Source organism: Mycteria americana, chromosome 4 (genome assembly GCF_035582795.1).
Source record: "Mycteria americana isolate JAX WOST 10 ecotype Jacksonville Zoo and Gardens chromosome 4, USCA_MyAme_1.0, whole genome shotgun sequence".
Taxonomy (NCBI): domain Eukaryota; kingdom Metazoa; phylum Chordata; class Aves; order Ciconiiformes; family Ciconiidae; genus Mycteria; species Mycteria americana.
The window spans coordinates 15,701,164-15,719,346 of NC_134368.1; the positions used below are offsets into that span (position 1 = coordinate 15,701,164).

Genomic DNA, 18,183 nt, shown 5'->3' on the forward strand with positions numbered 1-18,183 from the left:
ACGTGTGCCATAAATACGCCACATATAAATAAATCACAGTATAAAACCATATACATCATTTAGTAGTAATAGCTGAACATTAGGATCTCTGATTTTGATTTACAGTATAATTTACAGTGTAAAACAAAACAATAAACAGCTTATCACTGGGAGAAATCTGAAAAAAACAAGTATTGGAAAGCAATTCTCCATTCTATATACATATGAATATACATATTCATATATTTCTGTATTTGCAATATATTGATATATATATTAATACATATATGAATATATATATTTTTTCAAATTACCCCCAAATGTATGAACTTCTGGATTAGTAAATATAACTGGTGGAAGCAGCTGGCTCTACCTAAATGCTTCACTTGCTTCTTGTGCCTTACTCGTAACTGAGAGCAGCTCTAAGACTTACTGACTTTTCATATAAAACAGCTAACTATTTAATTTAAAAGTGCTTATTACTCCCTCAGCATCCAGGTACCTAGAAGGATCAAAAAACCCTATTATTAAAATTACAAACTGGAAAGATGATGTTCACACACAAAAAAAAATCCCACGTGGAAGGGAATGGATCACCTAACCCCTGACAGCCTGCTGAGTCTTTCTATCATGAAATTAAGCAGATTCTGAGGACAATTTTAAATAGCATTAAATAGCTTAGAAACTTATTAATGTGAACTAGGTCTGGAGCTTCAGAATCTAATGCCCAAATGAAAATTAGTGTTTAAATATGAAATAGGCACCCAAATTCCTTTGGAGATCTGAGTGTTAAGAAATGACATTTGTTATTCCCCAGGTCTCAGGGAAATTTTGGCTCCTAAGACTTGTTTTAAAAGGAACCTGAAAAGCGAAAAAACAATCAAAAAACCCCCAACCCTTGGAAAAGTTGTTTAATTTTTTTTTAATGCTATACCCTACATGTACCATCAGAGTTCTCTCACTTCACCATGAGGTTTAGTTTTCGTATTAAAGCTTCTATAGCTATTCTTAAAAAATAAAATTAAATATACATCGCTCGCTCTCTCTCCCTCTGCAGAAATGCAATGCCAGCAAACCCAGAAACTAGAGGCAACTCTATTACTAGTCGATCAGGACTTACAAGAGAGACAAGGAAACCATCAGGACCTGGAGCTCCCCATTTATGAGAGGCTGGGAGATGTTGAGACAAAGCAACTGAAAGTCAAAATAGCCGGTAAAGGAATGGGAGGTCGGGGGAGGGTCACGAGCCTTCTTTCAAGTCCTCAATTCTCAACTGCAACTTTAGTGACGTATTGGGAAACGTGGAGGAAAGCGAGCCAGTACCATTTCAGGTTCGCTCGATTCTTAGCAGATCCCTGCTGGGATCTCTTCCCTTTTCCCTGCCTTCTCCTCTTCCTCCCCCTCCTCCTCCTCCCTGGCAACTGCACGTGCACCTCCCCGCGAGCACACAGGGGTGCTCAGCCAGCTGCTGAGCACAGCCCCTGCTCCCCACCACCACTTCGCTTCGCCGAGTCTATATTCCCCATCCCACTCACCACAGCACCTATTTCACAGGTGTTCAAGAAAATTCTGGATTTTAGGGATTTAGTCAGCTGCCGCTACTGCTGCCTCTCGTTTCCTCAACCATCACCCTAGCTGCTAACGAATTCACCCGTACTCACTTAAAACATTCAAGGGGGAAGCATTTCATGCTGTCACATAAAAAAATACAAGTTGTGCATTGCTATAAACGTACTGAATGAAAAGAGCATGTTTTCCCCCGTCCCCCAAAAGGGCATCCTGGGTTTACACAATCCCTTTTTTGGTTTCCCCATTGTCCACCGAAGATGTAAAGTTTGATTCTTGTTCTGCACTCGATTTCCTCTCCCCCGGGTAGTGGTTCATTTCTTTCATTTCTGAAGATACTTTATTCCTTTTGGCAAATGCCTGGCTGATCTCATTAAATGTCTTATTTTTTGTTTCAGGCAGCACAAAAAACAGGTAGGTAGCTCCCGCGAAGCAGATGGCAGCAAACACGAGGAAGCAGTAGGTCTGTAAACCACCCTGCGAATAGAAAACAAAGGAGAAGGTCATTATAAAAGGGACAAAAGTCAGAAGAAAAGCAACATCAGGAACGGTTTGAAAGAAAAAATGGGTGGTATGGAGCAATTTTTAACCAAGTACAGTAAGTGCTGGCATTCATTGCAAGTCAGAGCGCTTCGAAATTCATAAAAATGCATGAATCTTTAGTTCTTCCAACACTGCCTGTGGCCCATCAATGGAAAAGCAGGTTCCTGGCAGAGGCACGCAGATCTGCAATCTAGGCGACGCTGGGAGACACCAGACTGGGTTCAGGCACTGCGGGTGTGAGGAGAGCAGGTGGCAGCAGGGCTTCTGCTATGTGCATGGCTTAACCGAGCCTTGCGCTGCCGCGGTATTTCTGGAAATGAGGCTGATGTTTCTGCGGGTTGCTCTGCATACTGCCTTGCAATTTCTAGGTACAAAAAATGAGGCACGCGTTTGCAACGCCGTGCACCTGTACACAACACATGGGAAACCTGTTATAGGCAGGGCCATCTGCATCACAGTAGTTACAAGCTTTGAGATTTGCAAAATAAACATGGAAAAAACCCAAATGAGAGACATTTGTATTATTGCTAAGGTTACGGGAGCTTACAGCAGGAAAACAATCCATAAAATGCACTTCCTTCATGCTAGAGACTAGTCTAAGAATTAACTGAAAATGAAGTACAGGCCATATTTGAATGTTTTGGATTTTACTTCACTACAGAAGAAGACACAAAGAAGTTAATTAATAAACTGATTATAAAGGCTCAAACCAAGTACTAGGAGTTGCACTTCACTGAAACGTAAGTATTTCTTGCCTGGTGATTATTAGATCATTTAGTAGCTTTCAGTTACGTTTCAATAGTCCAGTTTTGAAAAACGTTTGATAATTACAACATTGCCAGTTGTGCTTTGTTGAACTAGGAAGAGGTTTGGTATTGTGGCTCCAGTGAAACCTGCCAGCCTTTGAGAAAACCTCCCTTCCTCCTCTATTGATTTACCTCACTCTGTGTCCTGAAAACAAATGTCCAATGAACACATATTTTTGACTTGTTTTTATTAACCAAACCAAAAGGGGTATCTCCGGCTCCAAAAATAAGGCGACCTTTCCGTGGTGCCTTGCGTGAGGTCATGAAGAGTGAATACGAGGAGAGCTGGACCCCTCATACATCACCCCAGGTGTTGCAAGGCAGAGGTTACCGCAGGGAAAATCACTCAGGATGGAAGAAGCAGACATGGCTTCCTGTACATATGTACAATTGCCATTAAAGGTACGTATCTGAAACAATTAAGACAGAGCTAGACAATGATGTAACCCTGAATTTCCACATTTTTCTAATACACTCCCATTGTCATTAGAATCATAGAATCATAGAAAGGTTTGGGTTGGAAAGGACCTTAAAGATCATCTATTTCCAACCGCCCTGCCATGGGCAGGGACACCTTCCACTAGACCAGGTTGCTCAGAGCCCCATCCAACCTGGCCTTGAACACTTCCAGGGATGGGGCATCCACAGCTTCTCTGGGCAACCTGTTCCAGTGCCTCACCACCTTCATAGTGAAGAATTTCTTCCTTATAGCTAATCTAAATCTACCCTCTCTCAGTTTAAAGCCATTAACCCTTGTCCTATCACTACATGCCCTTGTAAAAAGTCCCTCTCCAGCTTTCTTGTAGGCCCCCTTCAGGTACTGGAAGGCTGCTAGAAGGTCTCCCCGGAGCCTTCTCTGCTCCAGGCTGAACAACCCCAACTCTCTCAGCCTGTCTTCATAGGAGAGGTGCTCCAGCCCTCTGATCATCTTTGTGGCCTCCTCTGGACTCGCTCCAACAGGTCCATGTCCTTCTGATGTTGGGGGCCCCAGAGCTGAAGGCAGTACTCCAGGTGGAGGCTCACGAGAGCGGAGTAGAGAGGGAGAATCACCTCCCTCGACCTGCTGGCCATGCTTCTTTTGATACAGCCCAGGATACAGTTGGCTTTCTGGGCTGCAACCGCACGTTGCTGGGTCACGTTGAGCTTCTCTTCAATCAACACCCCCAAGCCCTTCTCCTCAGGGCTGCTCTCAATCCATTCTCAACCCAGCCTGTATTTGTGCTTGGGATTGCCCCAACCCATGTGCAGGACCTTGCACTTGGCCTTGTTGAACTTCATGAGGTTCGCATGGGCCCACCTCTCAAGCCTGTTAAGGTCCCTCTGGATGGCATCCCTTCCCTCCAGCATGTTGGCCGCACCACACAGCTTGGTGTCGTCAGCAAAGTTGCTGAGGGTGCACTCGATCCCAGTGTAGTTATACCAGTCCTACACTGCAGGCTGGTTAAGCTCCCTGCTTTGGGGGCTTCAGGGTATACACAATTCCTAGGATTATTTTTAGGTTTCTCTTGCTCCGTATACATCATGTATGGAATGGAAGAAGAACATGAATTTGCGTGTGGAACAAGAAAGAAAAAAAGAAAAAACCCTTTTCTGCAGCTGCTTTTTAATACCATGGCTAATTGCCAGCCTGCCTAGTCACAATGTTTTCTGTGGATAATTCATGACCTAGTTCAGCCCTTCAACTCTTGTCTGTAATAGGGAAAGCTGGAAAGTGCATCCTCTGATATTGACTATGGACTCTTGAGATCATCAATGCTTTTTTTGTTAAATCCTAGAAGCACGAACTCCTGAGCAACCTGACAATCACAAGCCAAAGAGCACGGATGATGAAGGGGGAAAATATTCTGGCATGGGAACAGATATGACTTTCAAGCTTATACAGAGGCAGAAGCCAATGCATTTAGTAGACAGGAAAAAATAACTTCACAGTGCCTCATAAATCATCCTGTCATGTTAAGAATTCAAATTTTCCATCTGGATCTTCTGCATTTGAAATTGTTGTTCAGCCGAATGGTAGAGCTCCAAACTGGGATCATGTTTTTCCCTTTTTAAAATCTTCATTAAACTAAATCTTCTCCATGATGAAAATGAACCAGTAATGCCTAGTATGAATAAGCCTGGCAATCAGATGCCACAAGTTACCTGCATCTCTTGGTGGTGCAGCCACAACTTTGTCCCACCTTTCTTATTCCTGTTTATTTCTTTGCTGTCCATGATCTAAATTAACGTTATCTTCTTTGATTCATGTCTCCTTAAACCTTTTCTAATTGAACTGAACACTCTCATGAGTGCATATTTTATTTGCAATTACTTTACATAATGTATTTACATTTATTGGTAATAAACTTGCTCTCCTTAATTTCTGCAGATCCCTTTAGAAGTAGCCCCCAAGGACCTCCAACTGAAGTTCCACAGAGAATAAGCTAAAAATTAAATTTCATTATAAATCCTACAAATGAGATTGTGGGAAGACACCAAGATTTTGCACTCCTTGTGTTCAGCAGGATTAGCACAACAGAGCCCTGATTCCTGGACAGGAACACTGCAGGGCAATCACAAAATGCCCTTTTCTCACCAGCTAGTCTTCAGTCATAGTATTTCCTTAAAGCTGGTTATTATTTTACATACAGAGGAAAGACAAACACACATATTCATAAACCTTTCGTAACTCATTCAGAGTTCAACTCATCTCACCCAAACCTGCCTTTGGCAGAGAAGAATGTCACGTGTGAATTAAATTACTCGTTATAAGCATGAAACCTTCTACCTGCTCCGCACACTGATAAAGGATGTAGGACAGACATACAGGATAAAGCGGAAGGAAAATGTTAAATCCTGAATCCTAACTCAATAGAAACCCTTGGTGGGACATTGGTGGGATACAGCTCAGCCTAGATGTTTAATTCATTTTTATCCATTTCTGATGTATTCTGAATTGCCTGGTGCTGGAGGAAAGATCTGAGCGGTGGAAGAATTAATAGATTGGCCACAACATATCTGATGTGCCCATCAAGGGATCCAGAAGCTAGGATAATGTGCTGGGAAAAGGGTAAATGCTGAGTTATTGAATGATGGCTACTACAGAAAAGGTACTGATAGACAGATCTGACAGGAAAATGGATCTGTGTCTTTGTTCCATGAAATTAGTACAGTTTCTCTTATTTATATTACATTATATTATATATTATATTATGCCCATGAAGCCTGTATCTCTCATTTACTCTTTGACATCTGTAATCTCCAAATCCATAGTCTCTCTTTGTTGTTTTACTCCTTCCAACTTGCTAGAGACAAGACATCTCTAGAGACTGTGCAGCTGCCACTCTAGAACTAAAACCCCAGAGTTTTGCTTATCTTGGTCTGGGGTGGGAGTAAAACACTGAGGAAGAACTTCAGTTAAAGTCTTCGGTGGCAAAGCACAGATACTCTGCAACTCTGTGTATTTGGCCCAGTGGACATGGTCTCAAGGTCCTTTACTGACATGTGCATTCTCAATGATATGAGAATAATGACAACATATATGATGAAATTTGAAAAGGTAAATGTTTTTCTATACTTTGTAACATTATTTCACTAACTGCATGGGATAGAAGCCTCGGTGTTCAAAAACTGAATACTTTTATCCACCTGAAGAGTAGGTTGACTCTTAATAAAAAATACCATATCCAAACAGCTGGAGAGGAGGGTTAAAAGAGGAAGAGAAGGGCGGGGGAAGAAGCAAAAGCAAGCCAATTCTGAATGGAAATTCTAACTAAATACAGAATAAATTCAAGGAAAGTATGCGGTTTCTGTTACTTCTCAGGTATCCCACATAAGGACGGGTTACTCCCTTACACTCAGCTCCTAGAAGCAGCAGCATCAACGCTGGCCAGGCAGGAGGCACTGAGCCAGCCCCATCCATGCCCCCCGCCACATCCACTCAATTCTCTTCAGACTGCCTGCACGTACTGCTCAGGTTCAGAACAAGCTGCCACCTTCACCAAGGTGTTTCTCCTCCTCCAACACCAGATAGGCTTGCCAGAGCTAGGAACACAGTTCTTTAGCAATACTTGAAGCCAGGCTTTTACGTACAAGGTCAGAAACCAAAAGGAAGACAGAACAAAGCACTACAATAGTCCGTGCTTTGTAGCTGTTTTCCCCTCACACTTCTTCAGTATGCCCTCCTGCATGAACATCCAAGGTTCAAAGCTGCCCAAAGTTTCAGGTGGTTTCCTAAATAACAACGGCTCTGTCTCTTGATAGGCTCATAGATATTCGTTCAGAGGCAAGGTCAGATACACAGGCGAAGGTCCTTGCAAGCCCAGGCTTTCTGTGGGTTACTGAAGGTCACCTGCCCTCCCAGGTGCACAGGGAGGGCAAGAGAACAGCAGGCACACACTGATGCAATCTCCCGAGGAAAGCACCTTGGATACCTACAGCCTGTTCCTAGTTATTCAGCAGGCTAATAAAACCTCTCCAAAGCAGGATTTACATTAGATTTTTCAAGACTAGTGAGGGCTATTTCTATATGGGATATTTAAAAGTTAAGCATAAACTTTTAAACTCATCACCTTCTATTTTCACACCAGCTTTCTAAGGAGGCTATTTAAAACACTGCATTTCTGAAAATGTCCTGCCAGCTGAGTCTTGAATTACTCATTTTTCTTTTCTCTTTTCTGCAGCTGATCAAGGCTCAGTATTTGTCAAAAAAAGGAAAACCAGGAAACAATTCACCTAAGACATGCATGAAATTACCACAAAAAAGAATCAAAGTCGAAGGACTCAGGCAATTCCCCCAAATCAGATCCCAGGCGTGGCAAGCAATCAAACCTGACTTTGAGGATGAGATGTAGCTGCATAAGCGAGGTGTATGAATAAGTAGGTGCAGCCCAGCCACATTTTCTTAAGCAAAGAGGTTAACAAACATATTCCCAGCTTGTGTAGGGCTGCTATACACATTAGACAGAATGTACAGGCATTTCCTCCACATCCCTTTAAATAAATAAATTTATTTATTTAAATGGTAAAGAATACTTAATTTTTACCACTATGAACAGACTTAAAGTGCCCCGAATGAATGAGCAAGAGCTCATTTTTTCAAGGTAAAAAGGAAAATGAAACAAATAAAAAACCTGGCATTGCAATGGCGAGATTTCTGGTTTTGATTAAAAAAAAAAATTTAACAATTTGCCACTTCTAAAGACTGCTAGCTGAGAACAGTCTTCCTGCTAATAGCTTACATGCTGTGAACATTGTAGTCCGGAAAAATATAGAAGTAGTTCAGTAGAACATCATCACGTGCTATTTAATGATGGCTGCTTACTGACTTAACTCATTCAGTACCAAAGGTTAAATTCTAAGCAGGACTGTGACACTGAAAACAGGAAAACAGATATTCTAGGGAAGATACAGCAAAACAAATGAGCAAATGAACAAATTCTGAATCAGATTTAGCAAGCTTAAGAAATTAATATTTTTAAAACAGAACTTTTGGCTCTTCCCAGCAAATGCCAAAATGTGATTCTAAACTCTCAACTTGCAATGTCACAGCCGCTTGGCACTGGCAACGGGTGCTTGCATTTGGAAGTTGCCATGAAGATTAGAGTCATGAGATGAGGGTCAAACTGGATTTTGAAGTGATGAAGTCAAATGATAATGGTTAGATGTCTTACTAAAATGATCAGCAGCAAAACAGTTATTCATGTAAACATTTCACTTTACTTTGCTTCAAATTACTATAACCCACTGAAACAAATGGATGAGAGAATTTGTCTCCTCTACCTCTTGTCCTTCTTCAGTTTCAGACATAATTTAAGCTTCTGCTGAAGGTGCAAGACAAAGAAGAACAGAGCACTAAAATACAATGTATGAAACATATTCCCTAAGTAAAAAATAGAGACATTTTCAGACATGAACTGCAATTTCAACCCCAACCCTCACACATTCACTACCTCCTCATAAAAAAGTTAACAGATCCTTGTATTTTATACTTGAAGTGCGTTGTGTCTAATTAAGAACATTTTTTCTCATATCTAACCTTCTGATAGCCTACATTTCATTTTTTCACCTTTGAGGGGAACTTTAGCCATTTCCCTTAATACAGGTGCACTGTAGTTAAACATCAGATGTATTTGCAAAAGCTTAAAATAGCTTGGCTGAGGGAATCTATGTATAGGCTTCTGTGCACACCTTTGTTACTGAAATTCTTGTGCTGCATAATAGAAAAACTCAAGTGGTATTATTACACAGTAAGGAAATAATAAGGAACCCAAAAGATAATCTTCCTGGATAAATGGATCTTGATGCATGAGAAGGAAAATCTCAAGTGTAAAAATAAGGAAGAAGCAGAACAGAAGTGCAGGAGAGCCTCCCATAACAAGTATAATGACTCAGAAGTATTACTTCACAGGCAGAAATAAATTAGTTTCTGAAAGAGGGAAAATAAACACACATATAGGTCTTTGCATCGTACTAGTAAGCAATCTGAACTAAGGCTACAAGCCTTGTAGCACCTGTATCCCACGTGATACTGAGCTCCATCTGGATCACAGATCCAAGCAGGTTATTTTTCAAGCCACTTTAGTCTAAAAAGAAAAGAAAATCAAAGTTTACCCAATTTCTAGCTAGTGACAATTTGTACTTTACTTCTTTCAGATGCCTTCTACCCTAATGTAAGTAAAAAGCTTATATCAAGACACATGAAATTCAAAGAGTACCGTCTCTGAGTTCCTCACTTAAAAACCCAGCTAGGAAAAGCACTTGCTACTTGGCGGACATGATGTCTACCCAGCTATTTATTGTCTCCTTTCCTGTCATCTCAGCACCTGCCTCTGCCTCTCAGCATCAGCATCTGCCAACCAAAGCGCCAACCCTGGCCTCCTGCGCCAGGGCGCAAGAATTACACCTCCACCCACCAGCTCAGAAACTGCGCACAACCTGACTACGACGGGCTGCAATGAGCTGCACATCTGCAGCTATGTCCTCATTTTATTGCCCTTATGCAGAAAGGTTAGGCAAACATCAGCGCCAACGCCAAGCACTTCTTCATTGAAAAGGTCTTTCCCAGCCACAACTACAGAGGATATAGGCAGCTCTTCATAATAAAAATTTTAAATTGATTTTTTTGTCACACACTATTTACTATATAATCTCTTTCATATCCTTCTCTGCTCATGCTCTTACACTGTTCATTGTTTTAATTTTCTGAGAACAAAGATATTAATAGGATTTTTTAGTTATTTTAAAGGTGTTCCTAATGTTTGCTGTGGCTCAGAATAGGCTATCACCTTGTTGGCTGAACCCTCCTGTGAAGACACACACCGTTATGGGAGGGACATTGATGGGGTGTGACAGGACAGCCCCAAAACTTTCCATCAATTTCTCAGATATTATTGAAGCCTGCCCCAAATCTAGTGACTTGTTCATCCATCATAAAAAGCACGTAATTTTCCATTGCCAGTGACACTGACAGGAATTACAGAAGTCATTTCTGTCAGTCACTTGGTTCCCCAGCCTGAAGAGCCAGGCACCTATCTATAACTTAAGCTTTTTACGCAAGTCTTCACTAAGGTCTGAGTGTTCATCTCTGGAACCTATAGCACAAAATGTATCTGCTTTATCAACATGCCCCAATTTCCAATTACAGGGAAACAATGCAAAAAAATAGATGATGGAGGATAGATACAACTATTATGACTTTGTAAAATCAAGCTGTTTTTTTATAAGTGGACAAAACATTCAAACTGCACAGTGACATTTATTAGTCCCTGCAAAAATGAGATATTCTACGCTATTGCTCTGCCAGAGAGCTGCAAAACATCTTGGCAGTTTATTACTATTATTGCCTCAGTCTTGCTGCAAAAATGCTGCAAGAGAATGATGCCTTTGTATCCCATTTTGGGATAACACAAGCTTCTCCCGTGGCAGAAGTAAAAGAAGGGAAAAATCCCTGCAGTCCTCAGGGACTGTGTGTAGGCCTGGCAAGATGAAAAAGAGGTTCCTCCCATTTCTAAATGAGCCTCATTTAAGTCCTTTCTTTTTCCTAGGAAACTATAGCAGCAATTCAGTTCTTTGTCATTTTGATAGGGAGCTACATCATTTTCTAGTACAACCATGTAGAGAGATTTGAAGACCTCCATCGATCACTTCCCCAGCACTTCTGAGGATTTCAAAACTCTCTCTTTCCTTGCTGTAGATGTGTAGTCCCACAGTGCCAAAGGTAAAAGTCAAACCCCAGCCAGGACTAAAATCAGCTTTCCACTTAGTTGTCCTGTAATCATAACGAGGTATTCCTCTGCGATCCCTGGTTATTGGAAACATTTGTATTAGGAGGAAAGCCCAAAGATGAGTTGTTCTGGAAAATTCCTGAGGGGATAGAGAGGGAACCAGAGGAGCAGTAAAGATGCAGCTGGTCTCTGCAGGGCAGAAAGGTGGAAAAGGAGGGCTCTGGGCAGCCAGTTGTGGTTGCTGAGATGGAGCAGCCAGGCAGAGGTACCCCCTGCTAAAGCACACTCATCAGACTGAAGGTCAGTTGAATAAGGATTGCACAGGGGCTAGCAAAGAAGGGTACAAAACAGAGGCAAACATAAGCTCAACCAGCTGCCATCACCATAATCCAGGGAGAGGGGGGATGTGTGTGCAGCAATGGGGCGAGCAGCAGGCAAAGGTAACACAAGAGATGTTACAGAAGCAAGTATGAAACCCCAAGAATATTCATGGTGGATAAAAATGACTAATTTCCTGATTTCCTCTCTGGCTTACATCTGCTTCCAGTGCGTTACTGGGAAAGGAAAGTGCATTATTCTACAATGTAGTTGAGTATATCCATGCTAAGATTCCAATTTCAATAAAATACATAGCAATTTAAGTATTTCTTGAATATGCACTGAATATACACCGTGACTTCGACACCAAAAAAGAACTCTGCACAGTCTTCTAGAAAGAGAAACTGTTATAACAGAAAACTTCTGGAGAAATCTGCTATGTTGTCCTGCAGTATAATACTAATTTACCATGTGGTCATTAAGTGCCTCATAACAATCTAATGGAACAAACTGAAATATGAAATAAGAATGCATCAGCACGTAATGAAAATAACATGTTATGAAATTAATTGCTAATTATTAATGCTTAGTAATTCTTTGTATTTACACAATGCATTACAAAAAATAAACAGCACCTTTTTCTAGGTAACACGTAATTTAAGGTCCTACTACACCATCGGATTACAGAAGTCTGTCCCTGCAAACTTACTGTTACTGAAGAGTAACAGCTTAACGCACGCCTATTCTATTGCACCAGAGGTTTTCAAGCCTTTTAGATTGTGCTCTTCTGCTGCTGTAAGTTTGTCGTCCCCTCTGCCTGCTTCAGCTCATTGCACCTATTTCCACATACACATACACTCTAATTTCTGACCAACTGTCCCTGTTCTCCACGTTCCAGCACCTCCTCAGCATACCAATTTCTACCAGCTGCCACTCGCTCTTTAAAATAGATTTTTGAACTGCAAGCTCCAGCAAAGTCAGGCAAGGCCTCAGATTTTCTTTCCAGCAACATGAAATAAAACAGAAAATCTAGGGAGATGATGCCAAACAATAGCCACAAGTCATGATTTTGAGTCTGGCGAACTTAATAAGGGTGTGTCTGTATCCATTTGTGCATGTACACTTTTACAAGAATTGGGGTTTGTTCATCTGAGTGCTTTGGAAAGAGTTTCTGTTTATACATGTGCCTGTGAGAAAGAGAAAGCAGGAGGCTTATGGACAAGCAATCATATTTGTTTTATATGTTATTTAGCCGTTCATTATTCTGTTTAAAAAGTTCTTCATTAAATCAAGGACTGGAATAAATATCCTGTGGGATGATGAACTCCTTATGGTTTGCGAGTGACTTACAGAAACTCCACTGTTTGAAATGCATTCACATGAACTCTTCAGCCAACAGTTAAAAATACATCAAAACCCCCAGTCTGTTTTGTTCAACAGAGGATTAAATAAACAAAAAATTGCAAGAAATAAAGTATCTGATGGCTGAATGGTAAAGTCAGTTAAATTTAAAACAGAAATAGATGAGATTCAGAATTCATCACTGAATACCCTATTGAGAAGTATGAAATCCACTGGAAACCTTCAGTGGTAACGGAGTACTGTACATGTGAGATACACGTACAATTAGAAAATACTAATGCAAGTAAGTAAGTGATATTTGATGGCTTGTACCTTAAACCAGACAAGAATATATAAGTTCCTCTGGTCATACTTGTGGTTTGTTGTTTTTTTTTAATGAGTCACTACTGCCAAAGGGAAAATGATCTGTTTCCTCTCACTACCCATAAAAGAAGGAATATATGAAATAGTAATAAGCTTACAGGAGGATGACTAATATAACCTTGAAGGCTTTCAGGTCAGAGATTCCTCAGATTTCCATGGATGCTTGATCCTTGCCCACGTTGTTCTGAAATTCACAAGCTTTTCTCTTATGGGTCAGTTTCTGATCCTTTTGAACTGAAGAAAATAAGTGACCTTTTCTCCCTCCTCAGTTGTTCACCATTAGCGTTTCCTTTCTCAAATCTTTTCTCCAAATGGAATATTCTTAGATTTGCTTTCTCATACTCCAAGTTCATTGCAATTTTTGCTGTTTCTTCCTCTTGATTTTTCTGCAGTTTTCAAGATTATTTAGCCCAAAGCATCATTACAGTATTCCTACTATGCCGTCACCATTTCCAAGGAGAGGAGTAATTGCAGCTGTCTTCTACTTTTTTTTGGAGTTTGAATTCTCCTGCCACCACAACCTGCAGCAGCCCCTCTTGCAGTGACACTGATGTATCACAGTAACAAACAAACAAACAAACAAGCTTAAAGGAGCCTTAAAGGAGCCACATGCTGTGTGTACACTTAATGAGAGACACTTCCTGCTCTGAAGGCTTAAAAATGTCAATAAACTCATAGAAAACCAGCAACACAGATGCCAGCCAGCCCGTTCCCATTGCTAAGGCAGCCTCAGTTCTTGACAAACATCTGTCTGCCTGTCTTTTATAGATCTCCAGTAATGGACAAGCTACAGTTTCTCCACACATCATTAAACAGTTCCACTATTGTCATGATTAAAAGGTTTCCTAATATCTTTCTTGATGCAGTTATCTGAAAATATAACATGCATTCTCTCTGCTTCATCACCCTTCTTGCTGGTGAAATCACTGAACAGAACAGGTCTGGACCCAAGACAAATAGAGAATGGGGAAGCAACTGCAAGTGGGTCTGGCATGCCTGGAAACTTTCTAAACGGAGTTGGGTATCAAAGCACCTCCCTGCTAGAGCTGTTAGCTGAACTAACTCCTTTGCGATGCTCACTTACTGCAGAGGACCTTGTGCTGGATCTCATTAAATGTGAACTTCACATTCACTGTAGCAATCAATAAAAGAATCAATTCATTCCAATGAAATTTGATAAAAAACTTTTATTATTCTTCATAAGGGTTGCAGAAGCCTGAAAAGCAAGGCTCTGCTCATATCTGACAGGCAGCAAAAGCCACCTGGGATGGGGACACATGCAGCTGAGGAGCTAGAGCCTCTGATTGCTATCACTATTCAGCCCTGACCAAATGGGCAGGCTGCTGGACATGGTGCAGAGAGCAATAAAATAGCATCCCCTTTTTAAAAATACATACTATAGTCTCTTAAGTGCTTTATTCCTTCTGTATAACTACAACTAAAAGGAGAATCCCACCACCACTGCCATCACCGGACTTTTTGGACGTGTGGTCTCATCTACAATTGAGTACTTTGTGCTCAGTCTTGCAGATGCATGGTATCAGCATCAGGTAGCTCTGCCCTTGATTACATTAATAAGATTCCTAAGGACATACTACTGGACCAGTAAACACTACTACCTGTGAAGCTGGGGCCAAGTGCCGTGTTGAAAGTGAAGCTCGCTGTTTCCAGATGAGCAGGGATGCAAATCTAAGTTTCTCACACTTCAAGACCCTCTTCTGACAAGAGGTTTAGCTGCAAATGCAACCCCAGTCTGGTTTGCGGTGTGGGTAAGTAGGGAGAGATAAAGCATTGTTGCTGGAGATTGTACAGTGCTAATGTAAAAAGGGAACTACAGGCACTAATATTGTTCCTAATGTATCCATATTTAGTAATCAAGCAGCTCTGTGCAGGAAAATAGCTTTGCATATTTTCCAGGCTAACACCCTTCCCACTGACAGTGATGAAGATGCTCTTAACTGACTTTGACCTTAAAGAATACTTATTCTCATGTCTACTATACCAACATTCACACTTTTGTAGTGTGGATTCACTTTCCAGGAAAGAAAGTTAAGATTTGGTATCTGACAGGCTCTACATGTTGGAACAACAGTCAGCAAACTTAAACCACATAATTTATTATCTTGGGAAAAACAGAAGCCACGTAACCACTGCTGTAATTAGTCTAATTTTAAAAGGTCTGCAAGTGCAAGTCTAGATTAAAAACACACATTGCTAGGAAGAAAGCACACAGAACACAAAGAAGAGACCTTCAAAATTCTCCTTTATGCTGCCTACAAACAGGTACGCTTCTGCTTCCCGCGTAAAAAGCTCGCTTCTTTTTTAAAACTCTTTGTGAATTCTAGTCAAAGACTAATTGATGTCGTGTATTAAGCTTCTTAGCAACCTGGAGGGTTTATAAAATACCTACAATGTAATTATTAAAAAGAATGCTTCAGTCTAACCACGCAGTTGAACATGTTACACATATTAAAATAGCTGGAATTACTCAGTAAAACTTACACTTTTACCAAAACAACAACAAAATTTTAAAAATATGTATGTTATTCTTCCCCCTAGAAGTTCCATTGGCTAAAATAAATTATGGAACTAAGTACTAATTATTCTGCCGGTGCTATCCATTCTAGTCAGTGGATTTAACCTGAAAATCTGACATATTCAGGTTTGTTATCCTGAGCTGTGATTTAGTAATATAGTAATATATCACCGCTAATGAGATTAGAACAGGGACAGAACAGAGGCATTTAAGGAGAAACCCCCCCGTGACACGGAAGATCTCCACGTAAAGTACGTCTTGGTGAAGGTGGGCTTCCTGCTCCCCTAGTTGGGGACAGTGCTGGTTTTACCCCGAGCATGAAAAGATCTTCACAATGGCTTACTCCTATAGGAAATAACAGTAGCATCATCGACACTTGTGTTCTCATCAAAACAGCATTAGTATTTTTCTCAAGAAGAAACTAAAGAAACTGGTTGCCTCACATTGATTTCTGCAGACCAATAATATCACTGATCCGTAAAGTGTAAAGTGAGAAACATCCCACATACACCTGCAGATCTGTGTATCAGGAAGAACCATTTGGCTGCTGCTTGGTTATACTGAAACATGGGAGAGCTTGAAGGCAAACTTCTCTACTTCACTGTTACAAATGTTTTGCACTCTATCTCACATGTGCATGAAGTTCACAAAATTCACATGATACAGGAACTTAAAATGGTCCTATTTTGATTTTGTCTTTCTTCTAAAGATGATACCTATATCCAACTGGACAATCTCCCTTTTCTCTCAAGATGAACAGATACCCTCTGTCCCATAGACTCTTCCTGATTTTCTAAATATAGTTTCATAGAGGGAGAGTAGAGCAGATGCACCTGTTAACATCCAGAAAGCATCCATTCATTAAGACAGGCTGAAACATTTGTCATAATTTACCCTATAAAATACATTGATGAGCAGCAGGAAGTCTCATGGTCTTTTCCAGAATTTTTAGTGAGTTTTATTTCAACTCAGGATTGATAGTGAATAATATTCAATTTTTAAAACTGAGATTAAAACTATTCTCAGAAATGGCCAAACTCTGGCTGCATATTAGCTACCATCAGTTTTGATTCCTGAGTCCTCTGAATTTAAAAGCTAACACAGAAGTACCAAATCTTGGTGGTTTTTAAGACACAACTGGACCAGGTCCTAAGAAACTTGGCCTGATCTCACAGCTGACCCTCTCTGAGGAAGAGGCTGGACCAGAGACCCCCTGGAGCCCCTTCCAGCTGGAATGATTCTATAATTACATCCACAATTGGCCAACACTTTCACTCCAAAAACTTTGTTGGTTTATGTCTCCTCATTTGAGACATAAAATATTATTCCCATTCCCAAGGGATGAGATGAATAAATGATGGAATGATTTGTTCTGGATAACTACAGAAGCTCATTCTCAATATGCTTTCTGCACACAAAAAAAATAAAGTTAAGTACTCACAGGTGTGCATACTGAGCATAAACTCTTTTCAAGTACCAGCAAATACTTGAGGTCTGTTTTATGACACTCAGTTTGCTCCAGGTGTTACAGCTAGCTCCGAATTTACTCAGAAAGAAACCAAAGAGAATCTTACATTCCCAGAAGCTAAACCATTAGGAAACAGAAGTTAGACTAGCAACACACGGAGAAGATGACTAATCCTCTGAGCTTGCCATGCCACATTCATACACTGAGATACTCTGTCGATATTGTAAAGCAACCAGAAGCCCATTTCCATCAATGCATACTATTTTAAAATGAGTAAGTGAATTTTATCAGTAGTGACAACATCTAGCACTTTTTCTCAAGAAGAAAGACAACAAATTGTCTATGAGGGAATTTCAAACCACATTCATGCTCCCACTGCAAGCTCGACTGTGACACAGCTTATGTGCCACATGAGGATTGCGTGCTTGGGTGATCCGTACACAAGCTGTCCATGATGGACATGCTTATTTTAGACCTCAGGAAACTGCATTATCTGGAGGTCTCAGGAGAATTGCTAGCCTTTGGAAGACATTTTCTAAAATAATTTCATATATTAGAGAGTCATATTTTCAAAGACTGATTTGTTATGAACACATCAAAAAGAACAGTTGTGCTTTTATATGCCTTCTGAGCAGGAAAGTGCTTTAAAACGTTTTTCAGAGGATATTAGTCACAAAAGGAATAATGGATGATTTGTAACACTGCACATCAAAACTGCAATATAGGGCTGAAGCAAGAATCAATATTATTTATCACGATTGTGAGACAAGCCCTGCTGCTGCCCTGAATTATCTACAGCAACTGAATCATGACAAAGAGCAAACAAGGGAGAAAGATTTGGTGTTTGAGGGAGTTTAGCTGAGTGGGGTCTTCACCCAGCTAGCTATTTGTGAGATCCTGACCCCAGAGCATTTCTGCTGAAATTTCAGCAACACAGCTGAAAATCAGATAAATTTTGTAATTTAGTTTAAGAACTTACAGGAATCTATCTTTAAAAATTTTGACCAGATAGTGTGGTATCTAGTGGAGCAATTTCAT

At 40.5% G+C, this 18,183-nt stretch overlaps 1 protein-coding gene across 1 annotated transcript in view; it reads right to left on the reverse strand.

Moving 5' to 3' along the window:
• Positions 1–254: 254 nt before the first annotated feature.
• The window catches only part of SLC2A9 (solute carrier family 2 member 9), a 109,604-nt gene continuing 91,675 nt past the window's right edge, over positions 255–18,183 (reverse strand). Inside the window, exon 12 of the mRNA XM_075499175.1 lies at positions 255–2,022. Coding sequence (XP_075355290.1) covers positions 1,765–2,022 — 258 coding nt within the window. The 3' untranslated portion in view covers positions 255–1,764. The remainder of the gene's footprint in view (positions 2,023–18,183) is intronic.